The sequence below is a fragment of the Hemibagrus wyckioides genome, linkage group LG07 (genome assembly GCF_019097595.1).
Source record: "Hemibagrus wyckioides isolate EC202008001 linkage group LG07, SWU_Hwy_1.0, whole genome shotgun sequence".
NCBI lineage: Eukaryota > Metazoa > Chordata > Actinopteri > Siluriformes > Bagridae > Hemibagrus > Hemibagrus wyckioides.
This window is the reverse complement of record NC_080716.1, coordinates 28,767,196-28,789,214: the sequence shown is the minus strand read 5'-3', so window position 1 is coordinate 28,789,214 and position 22,019 is coordinate 28,767,196. Positions and strand designations below refer to the sequence as shown.

General features: G+C 37.4%; 1 protein-coding gene across 1 annotated transcript; it reads left to right on the top strand.

The window, feature by feature from the left end:
- The first annotated feature begins 471 nt into the window (after window positions 1-471).
- Window positions 472-12,884, top strand: LOC131356708 (phospholipid phosphatase 3-like). The gene is made up of 6 exons (XM_058395889.1): window positions 472-802; window positions 6,981-7,138; window positions 9,111-9,391; window positions 9,992-10,049; window positions 10,178-10,354; window positions 10,831-12,884. Exons 1-6 carry the CDS (start codon window positions 682-684, stop codon window positions 10,948-10,950), a joined length of 915 nt encoding a protein of 304 aa, XP_058251872.1. The 5' UTR covers window positions 472-681; the 3' UTR covers window positions 10,951-12,884.
- Window positions 12,885-22,019: the final 9,135 nt, after the last annotated feature.

Sequence of the window (22,019 nt, the reverse complement as noted above, 5' to 3'; positions counted from 1 at the left end):
TCAGTACAAAAAGTAAGAACAAAATCACCGAGGTCAGATAGAAATAACAGAATAAATAGATGTTTCCAGGTTTATATATGAATATAAAAAAAAAAAAACTTTTTTTACTCTTAAAAAATTATTGAACTGTAGTAAGCCTTTCCTTGCTGTCGGTGTGGGGTGCCATTATTTTTGCGCGCCTTTAATAGATGTCTGTCAAATGAAAACAGGGATATTTAAAAAAAGATTTAAGGAACATAAATCTACTTTTAGTTTTTAGACTAAAATTTTAAAGATTAAAAGATTAGTACCACGAAAAACTACATAGTGCGAAATGTATTATTATTATTATTATTATTATTATTATTACAAGTAGTAGTAGTAGTAGTGGTTCAAGAAGGGGGGGGGCACGTAGTGTGGGCGGGGATATAACGGCGAAGTGGGAGGAGTCTAATAGAGGGGGAGTAAAGTAAAGCTCTTGTAGACACCGCTGAAACTCCGAGAATCAGAACAAGTCTTTGTTGTCGCTGAGCTTCAAACTTGAACCCGCGTCCTCCAGACTCTGAATCCTTAATTATCACAAAGTCTGTGTGTCGTTTCAGCAGTCAGCAGTCAGTATCCGCGTGTTTTCGGGCACAGTGTGAAGCCTGTAGAAGTGATCATTCATTTGTGTGTATAAAGGAAAGAACAGAGTTGAAGTCAATGCAGCGGTTACTGTGTGAGAAGGTGATGGCTTCGGAGGGCATGAACCCCAGCGGTGAGGGGAAAGACACCAGCCAGAGGAAAATCCTCGTCTTCCTAGACCTCTTCTGCCTCTTCATGGGTGAGTGCTTCTCGTCTGTTGCTTTTCCCATCCTTTGCTGTGATGTCAATAGATGGCATTTATCTCCATCTCAACCTCAGATCTCCAAGTTCATTGTTTTGTAGCCATCAGTGAAAAATATTGGTCCTTCTTGGTACAGATTTATTTTCCGAACACAATTTAACCATAGAAATATTAATTATGTGAGCTAAATATTTACTAGAAGCAAAGCATTATGTTTTTAAATTGATGACGATGATTTTTTTTAAATTATTTATTAGTGTATAATTATAATGATAACATTATACATTTAAAACATTTCTCTCTCTTGCCTTATACATAAAATTGAATAGAATTAGATGTGTGCCATATTTATTTGTATGTTTATTTGCTTATTTATTTACAGTAGTGAAGGTATGCAAGCAACAATATTCAGAGTAATTAAATGTAAAAAAAAAAAAAAAAAAAATCAATATAAATATATATTCTGAACAAAAAATTAATAAAAAGCCCAGTATATATAGAATATATTGTGGGAATCGCCTTATAAACACATCCTCTGGGTGGAAGTTTACTAAAATGGGATTATATGAGAATGCATCATGTGATCATCACTTGTAAGAAACGTGTAAAAAGAAGAAAAAAAAGAAACATGCATCCTGTATGTACAAAAATGATCATGTGGAAAAATTCTTCTCAAAAAGTCTAATACAGTTCTTGATATAGACACATGTGCCACAAAAACATCACTTTTTCTCTCAGATGCAGAAGATTGTGTAACACAGCAGGTGATATTATCTTAATGCTCGCTTGTGCTGATTGAGATGTTAAAGGAGCTTCCAAATAATCTGTTTGTAGCTTCATTACATTTGAGATTTTTTTTCTTAAGTGTGTTGAATATAAAATAAAGAAGATCAGTGAGGTGTGCTTCTTCGGTTCTGGACGATGATGATTCCTGATCATCAGGTGGAATAAGGGTATTTAAGTAGAGGCATTAGTTCAGGCATGTGGCATGATCTGATACTTCACAAGTATAAGAAAAGAATGAGGATCAGTATGAATAAAAGGTCAAATCCTCTGTTTGTCTTTCTTGAAAAAGGTGTTTTGAGAATGACCTTTCTATATTTGTTTTTTTTTTTTCTATATTTGTTTTTTCAGTATTTATCTTGCTGCACTTGAAAGCCGAGCAACAAAACTCTATGCAGCAAAAAAAATTCCTATAAGTAAAAGTATTTATTTGGTTTCATTCTGTCAGCAAAGTTTTGATCTTCTGTACATTTGATAGCTGATGTATAGGATAATATTAGGAACGTAACGTAACGGAATGGAATAGAATGGAACATAACAGATTATGCAGCCAGATGTTCAGAGTCCAGATGTAGGAGTGCAATCCAACCATATGTTTTTATCTGAGTCACAACCAGACACAAAATACATGAGAATCAATAGAATAAGAAGGAAGCTGATTGGGTAAAAAGAGAAAACAAATGCTGGTAATTAGCCGGAAATGCATCATAATCAGTGTAAAGTAAACAGTGAGATATGATCTGTACACCAGGTCATAAACTGTAACAACTCTGTTGGGATTCATTTTAAGATCCATTCAAGATTCATTCCTATTTCCTACATTTCTGTTACGATCAACTTATTGTTTGACTCCATTGTTCGAGAGGAGAGAAGGATTTTTGCTAAAAGGAAGAATTCCTCACATTCAGGCCCATGAGCTGCTTATAGAGCTGTTGTTTTAGGTTCAACCCAAGGACAGAGGATGTGATTTAAAGGTAGAAGAGGAAGGAAAAGGTGGGACTTGACATTTTGGTTTTTATAGGGTTTTTCTTTTCCGACACATTCCTGTGGCCAGTTTCTCACATGCTAACTGGAATTTGGCGTTAAGTGTTGTGCTCTGGCTTCAGTATGCAGATGCTTTTAGTTTACAGCTGATTCCAGAATCCTTTTCTTTTTGGCTGAATTCGCTCTCTATCTTATCTCTTAACAGCCAGGAAGTTATTTAACTGAAGAAGCTCAGGGAGGTCAGTTGAGATGTTCCAGAGAGCCCTGTCCTGATGAGATCCGAGCAGAGTTATGGGAAAGATGAGACAGCTTGCATGTGTTCTTTGTTTATTACATGTTTATTTTTTTGGCTAGCCATGTTGTGGCCTCAGTGGCTTTTCGCTGCCCTCAGTGATTACCTGATTATAAGTAGACCGTGTTTCAGATGCTGATGTGGTCAGAGAGGAGTAACCACATGGCGGAAATGCTGGGGTAATTACACTCGTGTATACACACACACACACACACACACACACACACACACACACACACAGATCTACACACACTAATCGTTCACTTCAGCAGGCAGCACCATGTGCTGTGGCAGGTCTTTTTAATCATCAAATAATTTTATAATGTTTTGGAAAATCTTCGAATATTAACTTAATTATGTTTCTTTCTATCTCTTCATTTAAACATCATTAAAATAAATAAAATAATTAATTACACTGAATTACATACATCTAATCAGGATCTTATACATAAGAGAATCTTCTATAGGTTAACATGCCTCATTAAACTACAGAATTTCTAAGCCTTGTTTATATATTTTACATGTATTTCCATGTATGAAATATGAACACATAGGAACTCTTGGCTTCTTTCATTTCATACATGCAGCTATGAAAGACATCTATATATTGAATTGGCCCACTTGGCTAAAGTTTTCTGCTGCCATCATGAGACTATGATGGTCCAACTTCTACAGTGCCATGGCTATCCAAAAGAGCATAACTCTGAGGGAAAGAAGTGGAATGTAGCAAGAGGTGGAAGACAAAACAAAACAAGGCAAAACAGTAGACTGGGCAGATTTTTCCCAAACTGCTGATTCAGCCACTTCTGCTGGCTGAAAACATACCAAATGTGTGATTTGGGACTTTTTTAGTTTTGAGATATATCCCATAAACAATTCGATTCAATTTGATCTGAGTTTTCCAGATTATATCAATTTCAAGAATTGTATATTTATTTGTAAAGGATGAAAATTGTAAAGAATGTTTCCTCAGGAAGACAACACTCATTTCCAGGAGCATAGATCCGTATCTGCTAAACCTTTGCTCTTGTTGCTGATGTGTAGTAAAGTCAAATTAGAAATAAACCTTCTTAACAATTGTTCCCCAGAAGCTGAAAAATGGATGTTTCACCTGTTTGCTTGTGTCCATGTTGAGAAATGAATGTTTTTGTCATGTTCCACTCTACAGTGGAGGTTAATATGAACCTCATTTGTAGTGTTTCATAAGTATTTCTGTTTTTCATTAGCCTACTAGGAGCAATATATTCATAGAAAAGTAAAAAGAAAACCAAAATGGTTCGGGTTTTTTTTCCACACAAATGTTTGATATCAAACTCATTTCTGCTCTCTGAGATACTCCAAGTGGCTGTTCATCTAAAAAAGTAGCTCAAATTTCTAAAATTCTGTTTAAGGTTCTCCAACAGAGGAAAAAACACACGTCTAAAACACACTGAAAGCCAACAAGAGTCCTGTAAAGTCATTCATTTGAAGATAACTCCATTTCCATTCCACTGGATGTTCTTGCTGTAAATGAAACTTCAAAATGGCTGCATATATTTATTTGATTGAGCCCACCATGTGCAGTGTGTGTGGCTTTTTAAAGGCTGCATATGTTTCCCTGCAGGTTTAAATGATGCTAATCAGCTTTGTAGGCTGCTGTGCTGAGTATGCTCCAGTTCACACCACACCGCTGAGGCAGATTACTAAAGCCTGTCCTCTGAAAGCCTGCTCATCAGAGGAAATAAACCCTCGCTCTGATTATTAATAACCTCCAGCTGACAACAACCGGACATCTGCCTCACCTGAAAGCTTTTATATAAATATAACCGCCTCAAACCAGTTTTATATAACATCACCCAGGCACATGGGGGCTCACTGTCAGCTATAAACATGTTTTGGACAATCTATTGTAGATGAGTACATCACAAGATGCACACACACACATGCAGAGATAAAGCAGTTCAATTTTAATTAAAGCTGCAGACTTTCAGTGACACGAGCAACACATCCAATCAGCATTGTGACAAAGTTAAGACACGTTGAATTTTATGCAAGTGAAAACGGTTTCATCTTGTATGAATTTTATACACAAACGATGTCAAATATCCAATCAGAAAATGTTAAATTTAGCTGCAAGAAAACCGATCTGGCATCAAGTGCAACACACGTTGCTCCACCCACTGATAAACGTTATTACTATGGCAACCAGGAGTGAAGTACAGTACGAAAATGCGTAAAAGCGACTTCCTAGATAAAATTCCTTTCCAAGTTGCAGACCATTCCACATACAGACAATTTTTGGTCGCAGAAAAACACATTCTCAATCACATGCCCTCACATGCAGGTATATATACAAACGTACACACACTTAACCTGCTAGATGAGCTTGGAAAACATGTGTATGTGTGTGTGTAGCAGAATTATAGCAGATGTCTGACTCGACAGGAATGCAGGTTCATTTACTCCAGGTTTCTCATTTGGACTTCATTCTCACAAAGAAAAAGCTAAGATCTGAGTCCAGACTAATGAAACCCATGTTTATTTCAAGCAGCGTTCAAAATAAAATCCAATCCAAGCGGTGTGCAGTGTAAAGCTGTATCAGAGTCAAGCGATTAGTCTCAATGTGAACCAGCACCTGGCATTTACTGACGTATTTCATGTGTGTGGACACGTGAAGGTCCCAAATGAACCTCATCATTCGCCAGGTGTATTTGAAAAGATAAAAATTCACCATCACTAAATCCAGGCTACAACAACGCTCTTTAAACGCATAGTGTCCAGACTTTAGGAAACTTTATCACTTTACACAAATCACTTCAGACTAGCACTTATGAATCTTCAATTTTTTGTCGTACCTTGCCTTTCTTCTCAAACTTACTTAACTTACAAACTTACTTAACTTAAAATTTCTTTTTAACCTACAAATCAGGGTTCATTTTGTACATTATGAGATTTTCCTTCATTCTAGTTATCAATAATAAATCATTAGATCTGAATTATCTGTATTTTTCTTTTTTTTTTAACAAATTTGTTGTTTATCATTTTTATTTATTCTGGTATCACTTTTCAATATTGATTGATATGATTTTTTTTTTCAACGTTTAAATGTTTATTCCTGTTTTTGTTTCTTTCTGATGCTTGTTATCATTACTGTTACATCTGGCTGTCAGGGTGAGAGAATTGAAAGATACTTAATTTATTGTATATTTGTATATTAGCTGTTTATTCTTTCCATGAAACCCCTCCATTGTGTGTGATATGTAAAGGTTCAAACACTGTTTATATGGAATGTGTTTGTTAGTTTTTTTGTTTGTTTGAGAGAACTCATTTTTCTGAAGGTTTCACAATAGTTCTGAGAACTTGTTTATCACAAACTTGTTTTTAAGCTTGAAGAGAGGAAACATGGCAGAGAGAGAGAGAGTGACAGACAGACAGAGAGAGAGAGCCATATATTTTCTTTTTTTGTATTGTTTTGTTTTCTCTGTTATCTGCTCTGGAGCCTTATCACAGTTCCCATCAGCATGTTTAACCTTTATAGCTTAAAAGTTAAACATGCTGATTTACGATCTGCTCGTAATTTCGAAACAGAGTTAAATTTCCCTATAAACGCAGCCTGCCGTAAACACTCGGAGGCTATTTAACGCCCCTGCAATCGTTTCCCGCACTAATGACTCTGTAGTTTTCTGGAAGACCGGTGCGGTGCTGAAGGACAGCCAGCTGTGGGAGCAGATCCCAGCAGATTTTCTCTATGACTCAAACCAGTATGTCTGACAGTAACAAAGTCACTGCGGTTGCCTCTTTCACCCAAGATGTTTAATCTTAAATGTAATTGACCCTCTTGACTCACACCTACTTGCATTTACGCACCAAGCTGCTGTCACGATCCTCTGATTAGATTTTTTTTTTTTTTTTTTACAAATGAACATAATTTAGTATTCAAGATGGCTTTATTCATATTTTGGACACAGTCATTGAAAAGCATTTCACTGTATGTTGTACTCTGTGTATGAATTTCTAAAGGGGTCCTTAATAAATTGGGTAGGCAGAGTATTTTTTCATATCTAACATAGCAGATAGGCTACACAGTATTATCTCCAGGTAAATGAACTCATGCCATGATCTCCTCTGTCTCTTTAGCTGGTCTGCCATTCCTGATCATCGAGTCCAGTGCTGTGCGGCCATACCACCGCGGCTTCTACTGTGGCGATGACTCTATAAAATACCCAGCCAAAGATGGAGAGACCATCACCGATGGGGTTTTATCAGCTGTGGGCACACTCATTGTCATCCTTTCGGTAGGTTTATTGTTGTTTTTTTTATTTTTTTGGGATGGGAGGGAGGCTTCCCTCTCCAGGATGGGCACATTTTTTGTAAGTAAATTTACTCATTTGGAGAAATTGCTAGCATCATACAACTCAATCAAATGAAATCTAATTAGTTGTTAATGATCTCTAGGAGGTTAGGGATCTGAGAATTGAATGATGAACAAAAGAGTGTCTTGACTTCTGTATCTCATTGCTTGCTTAGGATAAAAACTTTCTCCAATACACTTAAGAATAATAAAAAATATAACCTAGGTTCGGGGCACTGTTACGCGTCAGACAGACGACTGTTATCGTTTGTGGACAAGAAACCTTCAGCAGTCCCTCAATGTTTTCTTTCGGATTCTTCTTTCTCGAAACTGGAAGGTTGTCGAGAGACAGAAGACTCCCTCGTCCTGGCCTGGTTTTCCGAAAAGACATTTTCATTTCCTAGAACAGTGCGAGTGCGTTTGCGGTGGACGGTAAGTTCACTCGTCTGAGGAATTTTCAGACGGGCAAAGAGCCGGACTCGTATAGTCCAGGTGTTTCCGTGGAAGAGGTCTGATGAAGGATCGTGTTACAGCCTTCGTCAAATAGAAACCGATCCCAGACCAGCGCTAGTACTCTGAGAGGCCCCAGACTTCAGACTGGAAACCAAACAGCATACCAGCAGCGTGAGATTCAGCAGCTAGCTCAGCGATTCTCTTTATTAAAACCAGCAACATCCCCCTATTCTCCCTCACACACGCTTCTCAGCTTAGCAGAGACTCGACCCGGGGGAGGGAGAGCTGAGACATATGGTTTGAGTTATATGTAAGTGAAGAAAATGATGTTTTCATCATTGGTAACACGAATGCCTAAAATTCCATATATTTTTTTTTATATCCAAAAACTGCGATGGAGATTAATGTTAGTAAAACAGACGGAGTGATTACAGCTTAGGAAGACTGTCAAAAAGATGTACGTTGTCGGTTTCAGTGTTTTAATAATTATAGCTGAGGAAAAAGAGTGGTTTTAGCATTTGTTTTGTCTCTTTAGCTGGTTTCCACCTGTTTTTTTTCCAAGTATGCTCTAGCAGTAAGCTTCCACCTGATTTCTCCCTTTTTTCCCCTTGATTTAAATACAGAATGTGTAAAACGTAAGATATTTAGTACAAAGCGCCTGCCTGCTTTCTGATAACATTGGGACTCATTTATTAAGCTTCACTTTATCAAGCTGGATATGAATGGATTTTCACTAAAATCTTAAAATCCTAAATCTGTGTGAGAAACAAGAAATTTTTTGTTAATGAAAATTTTGAATCAGAAAAATTGTTAGCATTGTAACATTTAAATGCAGCTGAATTAGGCCTAAAATTTACAATATATTTAAATTAAATCTACATAGAATTAAATATAAGCTAAAAATGCACAAGTATCACAGTATGTTTTTGTTTCCTTAAGGATGCAATCTGGGTTATAGGCCTACACCAGTTCTGTTTTTTCACTGTATTTCCTTTTTTCACACACTATAGTCAGCACTAATTTGGTCAAATAAATTATTCCTGTGCTTGTCCAAGTTTTATCCATGACAGGATTTCTTGCTACTGGTCAATTAAAAAAAAATCTTTTTTATTGCAGTTAAGTAGTCATTTTGGCTTTCTACCCTGTAAACATTTCCTTATATGGAGTTTTGTAGGCTTCACTAAATGCAAATTAGCTGTCAGATGCACGACCACTAATTTAGTGCTGGATGAAATTTTTAGTTTGGTTTACCTCATACGCAAACATGCATATGCACACATCAAATTTTCAGTAATTTTGACAAATTTCGAACTCTTCTGAATATCATGGACTTTACCATAGATCACATAATCAGCAAAACCTGGATAACTTTAGTTACTTGACAAACTTATATTGTACATAGCCTATAGGTTTATGACCTTTAACCCTTTTCCCTCTTTACTTTGACTTTCCACCACATATAGATCACGATAGGTGAGAGCTACCGGATTCACTTTCTCCATGAAGGCTCCAATGCATTCGTAAGGAACCCCTACCTTTCAGCCCTCTACAAACAGATTGGCGTTTTCCTCTTCGGCTGTGCCATCAGCCAGTCCTTCACAGACATCGCCAAGGTGTCAGTGGGTCGCCTGCGTCCTCACTTCCTGGATGTGTGCAAGCCCGATTTCTCCAGGATTAACTGTTCGCTGGGTTACATCACCGAGTACATGTGCACAGGGGAGGACAGCAAGGTTCAAGAGGCTAGGTATGTGCATGTGCATCTCGTGTTTTTATGTAACTGCTTATATGATACACGGGGTATTTAGTTCACTTTCCAATTAGGTATAGGAACACAAACACAATCAATTCTAACTGATTAAATCTATGATGAATTTGTATCAGAGTTAATATCCAGGGTTGTCTTATGACTCCAGCTTAAAGCACATAACCATAAATGTGAAAGATCTGCATTATTGTCCTTCTAGTAAGCAGGGTGTTTTGTCACTGTATTTGCAGTTACATAAGGATATTAGCATGTTGAGCTGCATTAGCTGTATTATCTAGGCTAATGTCTTTGAGCAAACTGATGGATGTGCAAAAGTGCAGCTGTTAGCAGTATAAGAATCACGCTAAGCTGTTTAAAGATCTAATGCTTTCTCAGAGAGACAAAATAGTTATTGCTCCGTCTCTCTCATTGTCTCTCTCTCTCTCTCTCTCTCTCTCTCTCTCATTCTCTCTCTCTTTCTTTCTCTCTCTGTGTGAATAAGTTCACATGTCCACAATGAATTTTTAAATTCTCCTCTATTCACATTTGACTTCCATGTTTCAGTTCTAACAAAGCCCTTAATCTTCTCTCTCTCCACAGGAAGTCCTTTTTCTCAGGCCACGCCTCTTTTTCCATGTACACCATGCTCTATTTGGCTGTAAGTACCATGAGTCTTTTAAAATTTAAATGGTTACAATTACATTAACAGAAAATGAAAAATAAAACCCACCTAGAGGAATTGTGATGTTGTGTGTACTAACCCCAGTCTGACGTGTGTTTGTATAGCTTTACCTGCAGTCAAGGTTTACCTGGGAAGGCGCTCGGCTGCTAAGACCTTTGGTGCAGTTCACGCTCCTCATGATGGCCTTCTACACCGGTTTGTCACGGGTTTCTGACCATAAGCACCATCCCACTGATGTCCTGGCTGGTTTTGTACAAGGAGCCCTGGTGGCCTACTGCGTTGTAAGTTCACACACTTGCATTCTTAATACAGTTTCACAAAACCTTGAAGAGATCTTCTACTGGCAAAATTATTAAAGATAAATGATTAATACATAAATCTAATTTTAATCTTAACCTTAATATCCAAAAAGAACCAATTTCTTCTTCTTTTTCTTTTTCTTCTTCTTCCTATTATTATTATTATTATTATTATTATTATTATTATTATTGTTGTTGTTATTATTGTTATTATTATTATTATTATTATTATTACTATTATTATTACTATTAAATAAATAAAAGCTACAGTATTGTAAAAAAACCCACAACCACAGTGGAGTTCTTCCATGGCCACCCCAGAGAGAAGAGTTGGTTGTTTGTAAAGCCGAGGTCTTTCACTATCTTCCTGGCTTTGGTTCAACATCTGCTGTAAATCTTTCATGTTCCTCTAAATAGCTTTAATAATAATTTGTTTGCTTTATTTTTTTTTCTTCCAGGCTTTCTATGTTTCTGACCTTTTTAGGTCAAAGGACAGAGGCTCTTCCCTTCCACCAACTCCTATAAAGAAAGAGCTTCTTCCCACCGTGGAACGAAACAACCACCTCACATTAGCATGACTCTAACAGTTAGGGATACACCGGGGTGTCCGGGTGTCCACAAGGACTGAACTGGTCACTGGGCTAGTGTTGGCTTTACGCACCAACACACTGGCCTACACTGGACTGATGTAAACCACATGTGAATCTTAACGTGCCAAAAACGGTGGCATGTTTAAAAAAAAACATTCAGGCTTACAATGCTAACTGTTAAAGCTGAGAAGCCATTCCAGAGCTGCAACACTAAGAAGAAGGAGCCTTTTGTTTATCTCTTCAACTGACTACAGAATCTTGAATGGAAACTCAAATGGAAAGCAAAAGCTATTTCTGAGAAGACATGGTTTTTTAACCTGAAAGTGAAACAAATTCCTAGCCCAGAGGAAGGATTTTTTAAAATTGAATCACTACATGGTGGACTGTGAATAATATTTAATAATGTAGCACAGTATTCAAACCTCATGTCTAACTACACTTGAATGTTCGCTAAATTATAAAATGCCTTGAACTGGTTCTTATGAAAGCCCTGAACCGCATGTTGTCAATTTCAATGTTATGTAGATATTGTGGCTTAATATCTCATTATTTGATTAAGCTGCCATTATTATTTCAAAATATACTGACTGATCAATTTATTAGGAATCATTATAAGGAATTTATTAGGAATCAGATGATCATGTGACATCAGCTCAGTGTGTAAATTCATATAGGTGTGAGTCAAAAGTATCTTAAGATTAAACTTTAGATTGGGGGGGGGCCTAAGTGAGTGTGGCATGGTTGTTAGTGCCAGTAAGACGGGTTCAAGTTTTCCAGAAACTGCTGATCTGCTGGGATTTTCACAGATAACTATCTTCACACTAGAGAATGGTGTGAAGAAATAAAACCACACACAAAATAAGCAGTAGTTTTGTGAGTGAACACACTGAAATTATCACTCTTTACTTCAGTCATGCACAGTGCATAGTGTTACCTAGTTTTAGAATGGGGTTCCTAATATTGCAGATCTTGAGTGTATTTTAGAATTATTTGTCCTTGAGATATTGGGTCAAGATTAAACAAATTAGTAGTTAAGATGTTGACCTTCTGTTCATATGGTCATGAGTTCCAATTTCAGGACCACCAAGCTAGCATTGCTTGAGCAAGACCCTTAACCTTCAACTGCTCAGCTGTATAAATCGGCATAAAAATGTAACATAATGTAAAAAATAATGAGATATCAAGTTAAAATAAAAAAATAACTTGTGGTTCTGGGCTTCTGTAGAGTCTAGGTAATGGTACTAGGCAGATATATCAGACTGATATTGACCAGGAATATTGTGGTATCAGATAGGATTAGACCGACTTTGAATTAGCTTGTGTATGGTTATTGTTGCCAATCTGAAGCACATTCTGTGAAGCATATCAGTTGGTTCTCAGAGCTCTAGTAGAGAATATGAATAGCAGGGGCTGGTTTTCAGATCACTTTCATGGTGCATGTTCATCTCCACCGCCACCATCAGAACATCCACCACCATCTCCACCATCACCATATCCGCCATATCTGCCACCACCAACACCATATCCACCACTCCCATATCTGCCATATTTACCACCACCATCATTTCCACCACCACAATATCACCATATCCACCACTACCATATCCGCAATATCTATCACCACCACCATTACCACCACCAGTGCCTCTTTTTCTAAGTGAATTATTCCTTTAACAGTGTTCATTTGCTATTCAGGTGTGTGACATGTCACATGAATGGGGTTTCAATCTGCTGGTTTAAGATGAGTCCCGACACAAGAAACACAGTTTCTGTATTATTTTCCTTTTAAGCCAGTATTCTTTTACTCGATGTATGTACTGAATGATATATGAGACCATAAGTGTAAGAGACCACTATAAATGTGTCTCAGTGAAACTTTTGTGGCTGGGAACCTACAATTCTTTAAAAAAAAAAAAAAGAAATATATTTTTTATGTAATCAAAAAAGACTGTGGAAACATGTTGTGATACCACTTGATGAATAAAGGTGAATTAAATAAAAATCTGATTTAATTATTTAAATACTGGAACCAGTAACACACGAACAACAGGACTTTCCTCGTATATAGGCATTTTTATATATGTATCGTGTATATAATACTTCCCATCCACATAATTTATATTTAACAGTTTCTATCAGTGTCTTGTGTCAGAAAGTTTTTCAAAACATTTTTGAGTGAATGAGAAACGCACAATGTTTTTGAAAACCTGTTTTTGGTCAGTTCAATCAATCAATCAATCAATCCTTGTGTTTGTCTTAACCTTTAGGCTCAGTGCTCATGATCATTATATTATTTTTGAGGCATTTGAAGGCAAGATCTTCCATTCCTGGGTTGGTTCACTTATGCTAGTGTTTTAAAATTGTTTTTGTATCAAAAAAGAGATTTCTGAAAACACTGTTAATGTACAATCCCCCGACCAAAAGTAAATAGCAACGAAACAAAATAATGTAAATATATTAAGGTTGTCAGGTATTTTTCAAGTCTTCATCTGTCCAGTTTGCATCCACTGAAGCTTGTAGGACATCTGAGATGCTTTTCTGCTCACTATGGCTGTAAAGAGTGGTTGATTTTACTATATTCTGCCCGTTAGCTCAAACCAGTTTTGCCATGTTTCACTGATCTCTCTCTCTCTCTCTCTCTCTCTCTCTCTCTCTCTCTTTTCAACAAGGCAATTCCTCCCAAGGAAATTATCGTGTAGAATTGGTTGTGTTTGAAATTCCCAGGAGATCAACAGCACATCTGGTGTAAACAACTGTACAGCGTTCAAAGTCACTGAGATCACACCGGTTGTAATGTCTGATCTGTACAGAACATGGATGATTTTATACATTGTGCTCCTGCTGCAGGTTTGGCTGATCAGGAATGCTAATTTCAGGAATGTGCAGGTGTAAAAGGTGTTCCTAATAAAGTGAAAGGTGAGTGTATGCTTGGACTGGGTCTCAATAGTACTTTGCAATTTTACCTTGAAGCAGAGCCCTAGACCTACAAATCGTTCTCATTATACACTTCAAACACCCACCGGAGAAAAACGTTTCTTTTTTTTTCCAAGCCATTTTGGTCACTCGTTTGATGCAGTAGACAGGAATTCTGAAAGGAAGTGGGTTTCTCCGGAAAATCACAGTCTGATTCGAAGTGCTTTTTACTCGTGTGGTATTTTAACTGGCCCCAGACCATGGAATGCCCTTCATGTGGCAAACTCACATCTCACTTTCTCATACATCTAACCATCCTTAATTTACCCCCCAAAAGACCCCCCCACCACCACCAACCCCTTCAGTAACCCCCAAACCCTGGACATGGGGGTTTGAGAATCAACCTCTTTAACCCTGCATTCTTCTACACTCTGCTTCTTTAGACTTCTAAAGACAAAACAAAATGTTTATCTTCTGCATCTATGAATCACTGCATTGTCTTTTTCTGAGAAATGTTTTTTTTTTTGTACTCAGCTCTTCAGTCGGCCTGGTCTGCATTTTGTTTTTTCCCCTTTAAAACTCCTGCTTGTTAAATTTCTTGCAGATGGTACAGCTCAATTTGCATTACGGAGGAACGAGCAGACAAAACACTAGCATGCAAAAGTGTTTACCAAACATGTCTGGGTTTTAACCAGAGCGATGTTACAAATACGTGCCTCACTAACCACAATAAATGATTTCAGCGTAACATTCCAAACTTGCCGAAAGAATAAAGGCTGAGAAGAAAAGACTCAAAAACAAAGCAAAGACACACTTAAACTCTCGACTCGTTGCCAGAAACAGCATAACGATGCTTAGAATCTTTGTCTTGAGTTTCTACGCTAAAATCTACAGGTTTCCTGTAGAAATAAAAGTACAGGAATGTAGACAAAAACGTCTCCTTCTCTCTCATAACACTGGGTGTGCGCAAGGAAATCGTACTGCAGACCCACACCCAGAGAAATAGTAAATCCATACTCCTTCAATGCTCCTCATTTTCTGTTTTGCTTCTTCTGTTTTTCTTCCAGTGAGGAATTTGCACAAATGACCTCCACATGTTACAGAGAAGCTCCCACGGGACACAGGCCAGCAGCGTAATATTGCTGACTGGACACAAAAACAAACTCCATCACGGAGCGACCCTTCTGTCGTCGAGACAATTCAAACCATGTGTTGGGAAATGCGGTTTGAGATGAAACGGCCAAAATATTTTGATATGTGCTTAGAAACCAGATCAGAAATCGGCTCTCGGGGTTCCTGTGTAGTGCAGAATAACAAAGCTGACCAAACGTATGCTTAAACTCAAGAAGGCAATGAGCCTGAATGTTTTAGTAAAGTTGTATGGAAAAACCAGACTAAAAACTAGCCAAAGGTTTTACAAATGTTTTGGCAGTCATGATACTCGCATGTGTGTATGATGAGTAATACAATGGATAGAAAAAAGCTTTCACACCCCTGTTAAAATGGCAGGTTTTTGTGATGTAAAAAAATGAAACCAAGATAAAAATCATGTCAGAAATTTTTCTACCCATAATTTGAATTGACAACATAAAAGAATTGTGAAAAACAATCAGAAACACTTAAACACTGTTTTTTTCTTTTTTTACATTTTTTTTAAATACATTTCTGTTTTCAATCATAGGATAGTCTGTAGAAATGTTTTGTACACTTGAAGCAATCCCTGAATGCAAAAGTTTGAGAATTCCTGTCCTAGTTAAGGCAAAGTACCCACAATGCACTGTATAGGCATGTGATGTACTATTTTAGATATGATGTTTGTTTGTTTTTTTTTAGCTCAGTATCATTTTTCAGCTCACGATCATTAATTTCTTCTAATTTTAACCTTCACAATGAACTTCATGATCTCCATTTCGATCATGACCTCAGGATGATTGTCTCCTTGTGTCCATGTGGGTTTCCTCTCAGTTCTACTGCTGAGAAATGTGCTGGTATGTGGACTAGTGACTGTAAATTGGCACTTTAGAGTAAATAAGCATGTGAAAGCGTCACATTTAGAACATATTTCTGCCTTGAGCCCAGTGTTTCTGGGACAGGTTCCAGTTCCACCACCACCCTTAACCGGAATGAAATAATTACGGAAGGAATTAATCATTTAATTGTTTTTAATAAAAAACTAAACTGAAAAACAAATGACCTAATGCCCCTCACTTACAACAAAACACATGGTTGTTTCTCCAAGTTCTAGAATTTCTAGCTCTGTCCCAATGGACTGGGTGGATAAGCCCATTCCATCTCTTCCAAAACTCCAGCAAATCACTATGACTGATTCATAACACTCCTCTAGAGTAAAAGACTCCCCACTCGCAGCTTTGACCTTGTCTGCTGGCCAAGAATGTCCGAGTCTGGCAGCATTATGAATGAAGTGTGACAGAAGTAAAGCCTGAAGATTTCCAGTTCTTGACTGCCAGAGTGTGTTGAAAAATACCCATGAAAACATGATCATGGCCTGTTCGATTTAAAGCTCTTTGGTAAACACTTCTGAATGCAGGAAGCCTGTTTTTAGTTACTAGTGCACTTCTCTCCTATATTTGCAGCAATGGAGATTCAGCCTTGCAACTAATTAGATTTCCAGCCATAAATGTAGTCATAGCTGACCCTTCCATCCACCCACCAATTGTTTTGTACCATTTAATCAACACAGGGTCATGGGGGAGCCTGGAGTCTTGAGCCACACAGCAGGGGACACCCTGGTATAAACCCATCAAAGGGCACAATCAGACACTACAGACAATTTAGAGATGCCCATCAAACTACAGCATATGTCTATGGACTGGTGGAGGAAACCGGAATACCTGGAGGAAACCCACGATTCATGGAAAGAATGTGCAAGCCTGAAGGTCTAAATTTCACTCATCAGCTTTTCAGGTTTAAAACAATAATCCATGGAGTATATCTTGCTTCAAAATTATTCAATAAACTTTCACACAAAATCCAAAGCATCCCTGGTTCCTGTTTGAGTAACTGTCTGTTCAGAACTTCTCCCTGTGTCTGAGTGGGTTCCCATTAGGGTTTTTTCCCATTCTCCAAAACCAGAACTCTAAATACACCCCTAGGTGCTCCTGGTACAAGCTTGAGATCCACCACCAGCCTGACCAGGATAACCAAAAGATTCTGAAGATGACTGAATAAATGTAATACATGTAATCTCCAAATCAGATGCATTTGTTCATTGCTTATGGTCCATGAGTAAAAACATGTAAAAGTATTCAAGTTCATTGTCTTACAGGAGTTCTGTGTACTTTTCAAACTAAGATGCATTTTTTTTCATATCCTATTAATAATGGCACAAAGCTGCTGTTGATTTTATTCTTGAATAAGCCAGAGACATCAAAGCATCGACTCATAACACTGAACAATAGCAAGCTGGGAAGTGGTAGCTCAGTGTTGGACTACTGATTGGAAGGTGGTATGTTTGAATCCCATGACCAACAAGCTTCCCCAGCTGGACCCTTGAGCAAGTCCCTTAACCCTCAGTTGTATGAAATAAATGTAAGTTGCTCTGGATAAGGGTGTCTACTCTTAAGTTTAATAATATGGTGTGTATAATAAGCAAATCTATGATGTAGTCCTTGGGTCAAGTAGTGTGGCAAATATGAGCTCAGCTCTCTGGGGCAGGCAGTGGAATGTCTTGTTTAATGACAACATTTGAGCTTATTTACACAAGAACATAAATGTGCTCTTAATCACTTGACCTCCAAGCTCCATGAGCTCAATGTGTACAAAAGAGAGTAAGAGGGTCAGATCTGAAGAAAAAAAAAAGATTTAATGATAGTAAGGATAATAAATGTGATTTAGACATGCAGAAGGGAGCTGGTGCTGGATCACGTGCACTCTGAGAAACATTACACCAGACATTTCGAGTATCACTCCTGAGGGAACGCTTTCCCCACTCCAGCATTTCTGACTCATCGTGTTGGCCTTGTAACATTATAATACTAGAAAACTATAAAAACTATTCATGTTGAGCAATATGTTATATCATAAGGTCTCATAGATGCATAATAATTATGATATGCAGCATTTTAGTTTCTCTTCCAAACGCATTTTGGGTCCAAAATTGCTGCTACCAAACGGGGAGGAAATTTAATATGTTCTCTAAATGACACCTGTAAGCTGTAAGGATACCTACATATGGAGTTGTTACATTCTTCTATACAGAAAACCACTCCTTGTGTGTGTGTAGAGTACCTTCTCCCAGTGCTTCAGTTGTTCCTCTAGGTTCTCCAGTTTCTTACCCCCATCCAAAGACTTGTCTTGTAGTCTGTGGGGCACCTCTAAATTGTCTGTGTTGTGTGTGTGTGTGTGATTGTGCCTTGGGATGAGGCAGCTTGTCCAATGTGTCCCCCCTCTTGTTTCCCAAGTCCCATGATAGATTCCAGGCTCCTGTGACCTTAATGCAGCATAGAACACTACAGAAAATGGATGGATCATTGGAATAACAATCAATAATCACTGAGCTACCCATGGTACAATATAAGTGTGATCCCAACCTAATTTGTACATACTGCTAGGTTTGGATTTACAATCTATGAAAAAAAGTGACAGGTTTGCCAAATTCTGGAAGAAACAAATAACAAGAAACAGAACCCAAAACAAACATACAGAGTGCTTGTCGTCATGGGAACCATAATGGGAAAGAGGAATCCATGACCAGGATCATGTCAAGTCATGCCATCTTACAAGCTATGATATAAGCCTTACACTGGTACTGCTTTACTTAATGTTTAAGCTTATGAATGTGATATGAAAGCCTGGTGTTTGTACCCTGCAAATAAACTGTTACCAAAAGTACAAAACTTCACCACAGCCTGAACCTGGAGAATGAATATAATGATGCAGAACATGAACCTTAACATGTGTGCATTTCTTTTTTTTACACATACACATTGCCTACAAACACAAAGCATAAGCAAACCTCTAGAAAATTCCAAATCCATGCTATCTATTCCTAACGTTCCTCTTCCTCTCGCTAAGGCTTTCAATCCTTTCCATCAGGTTTGTATATATAAGTAGACATAGAGCAGTTTTTATTCTGTGGACTCTCCTGACTAAACTGAACCGTTCGATTTGCAGACATGATTCACTCTAAATCCACATGCATTTGTCATACAGACAGTGTTTCTCTAATAAACACAATTCCTACATGGTGACCGCATACGTTTACACCATAGGCTTAATAAATCTATGTTTATTACTAATAACTCTACATTTCCTGTGCACTCACATAGATCGAAAAGGTGACTTCATACTCGTGTCATTCAGTCCACGTCATGTTATTTATTTCCTAAACTTGTGAGTCAGAAGCAGAATGCATAAAAAGCAAAGCTGGTGTGATATTTTATGATTATTTTACTATACCTTAACAACCTTCTCAACACACCTTTACTTCATGCTAACCCCTGGGGTCTCACAAACATGACTGTAAATGTGGTAAGCAACTGACATGGTTTATAGTAAGCCGTGCAGAATTTATTACAGAATAACTTCCCATAAATAAAAAAGGCCCAAACTGACCATCCAGTCACACATAAGTTTCGGATGTTGGCTTTTTATTTAGGCTTTGAGTGAGGAAATGGTGATTTCATCAGGGAGGGATTAAATAATGCTTTAACATGATGGGATATGTATGTATACATTCAGGGTGGGAAGGATTTTGCAGTGCTTATGGGCCTACTGAGATCAGCTATTAATGCAATGGTGAGCTGGAATGCAGGATGAGGTCACATGCACATGGAATGAGTAGAAAGTTGAAGAAATAAACTCAATTAAAACCCTATAATGACAATTGTAAATCATATTTGCTTCATGGGTTTCTGAGACTTGGGGTTATCCTGTTTATATATATATGTTTTATTCCTCTTACTCCAGAAAAAACTGCCATCCATCTGTCCCTCCATCCAGCTATCCATCCATCCATCTGTCCATCCATCCATCCATCCATCCATCCATCTGTTTTCTGTAGCACTTATCCTGGAGTCTATCCCAGGGAACTTGGGGCACAAGACTGGAGAAACCCTGAGGCCTTTAGTTGTACTTTTTATCCAATTTTATCCAATAGTTTATTTTAAAATTTTATGTTCTCTTCGTTTTACTATCTCTTGTATAAGTCTTATTTGTCCAAATAAATAATGTTGTTCGTTATTTCAGAGAGAAACCAAACATCGTCAAGTCTCCTGTCAGTCATGACTACAAGGCCCTGATACGTTTTAACGTAAGTGCTAAATGCTTATGTAATAAACTTCACCACATAATAAAAGCAAACCTCAGCATACACAGTTACCAGTGAAACATGAATCATTACCTCAATGTCTTTTAAATGTATTGTAATATACAGAATGTATATATCTACGTACATACTGTTAAATGTTAAATAAAAAATATTTGCTACAGAATATACCAAATTATTTCAACTCTACATGTCACAAGACATTAAGTAAGCAGGAAAAGTCTTAAAAAATTAAAGAATTTATGATATACAGTGGGTATGGAAGAGAATCACCAAGATATTTTGAAATTTATTTCAAAATAATCACATTTTGTTGCTTTACAACCTAAAATGGAGAAAAACACAATTTTTGTTTTACCCAAATGTATTTACTCAGTGCAACTTATAACATCCAAGTGAAAGATATAACAGCATCAGGTCAGAAAACTCAATCTGGTGTAGATAATCATTGTTTTAATGGCACACCATGCCATTTGTCATCCACCTTTGATCAGATGTGGTCATTTTGATTAGCTCAACATAAAAAGAGCTATTTCAATCCATGGTAGTGCAACTGAAGCAGACAATTAACCATGAGTGGCAAGCCACTGTCAAAAGATCTCCAAGATAAAGTTGTGGACAGGCACAGGTCAGGAGATGGACACAAAAAAATTCCCAAGACTTTATTAAGAAGTGTCAGCTGCAATTTATGACAAAGAGTGGTCATTGTGTGCGTGTGACAACGATATCACAAATTCTCCATAAATGTGGCTTAGACGGGAGGGTTGCAAGAAAAAGCAACTCCTCAAGAAAGGCCATATGCAGTCCCGAATGGCCTTTGCCAAAATGCACCTTGAAGATTCTGAGGCCATGTGGAAAAAAGTGAAAGGGTCAGATCAATCTATTTGGCCTCAACACCAAACATTATGTCTGGGGTAAAGCTGATACAGATCCCTACACTACAGTATGATGGTGGTAATATCATGTTGTGAGGCTGTTTCTCTGCAGCAGGGACTAAAGCACAGAAGGAAAAATGGATATGTCTTGAGAAATACCTGCTGCCCTCTGTCAATGGGAAGAAGGTTCACTTTTCAACATGACAATGATCCAAAGCACACAGGAAAACTGATCAAACAATGGTTGAAGGAGAAAAAGTTGAATGTCCTTGCATGGTCTAGTCAGAGTCCAGACATAAACCTCATTGAAAATCTGTGGAATGACTGGAAAACTGCAGTCCACCATCAAAATTAACTGAACTTGAGCAGTTATGCAAAGAAGAGTTGGCAAATCTTGCAAAGTGTAGAAGTTGGTAGAGACGTATACCAACAGACTAAAGGCTGTAATTAAAGGAAATGGTGGTTGAACAAAAAACTGACACAAGGAGGTGATCCTTTATAGATTCTGTTTATTTATTTATTTATTTATTTATTTATTTATTTTTCTGACGTGTTTTATTATATCTGTCACTTGGAGGGTATAAGTTGCACTGATGGAAAATAAAGCTAGATAAAAATTGTCCGTCTTTATTTCATGCTGCAAAGGAACCAAATATGGTTATTTTATATATATCCAGTGTATATGCTCTAAGAGATTTACTTATTTCTAAGCTCTAAATTACATTTCCCAAACTTTTAACGAAGTTGTTTAATTGTGGTCTTCAGGTCACTGAACTGAACAACGCTGCCATCTTGAGGACAATCTGGCATATTGGTGTGGGATTTATCCAGCATGAAATAAGATGAGAATTTGGTGATTGCACTGTATTTGAATACTTACTTAATAATTACTGGAATTTGACATTAATTGGAAAATAAGATGATTAGATTATTAGATTATGGAATTATTAGATTAAAGATTAAAGAATGTAACACTTAAAATG

Excerpts from the sequence above, each read along its gene's own strand:
- LOC131356708 (XM_058395889.1), top strand. The coding sequence starts at position 682 with ATGCAGCGGTTACTGTGTGAGAAGGTGATGGCTTCGGAGGGCATGAAC. Across the intron at positions 803-6,980 it reads CCTCTTCTGCCTCTTCATGG|CTGGTCTGCCATTCCTGATC; the intron begins GTGAGTGCTTCT and ends CTGTCTCTTTAG. Across the intron at positions 10,355-10,830 it reads CCCTGGTGGCCTACTGCGTT|GCTTTCTATGTTTCTGACCT; the intron begins GTAAGTTCACAC and ends TTTTTCTTCCAG.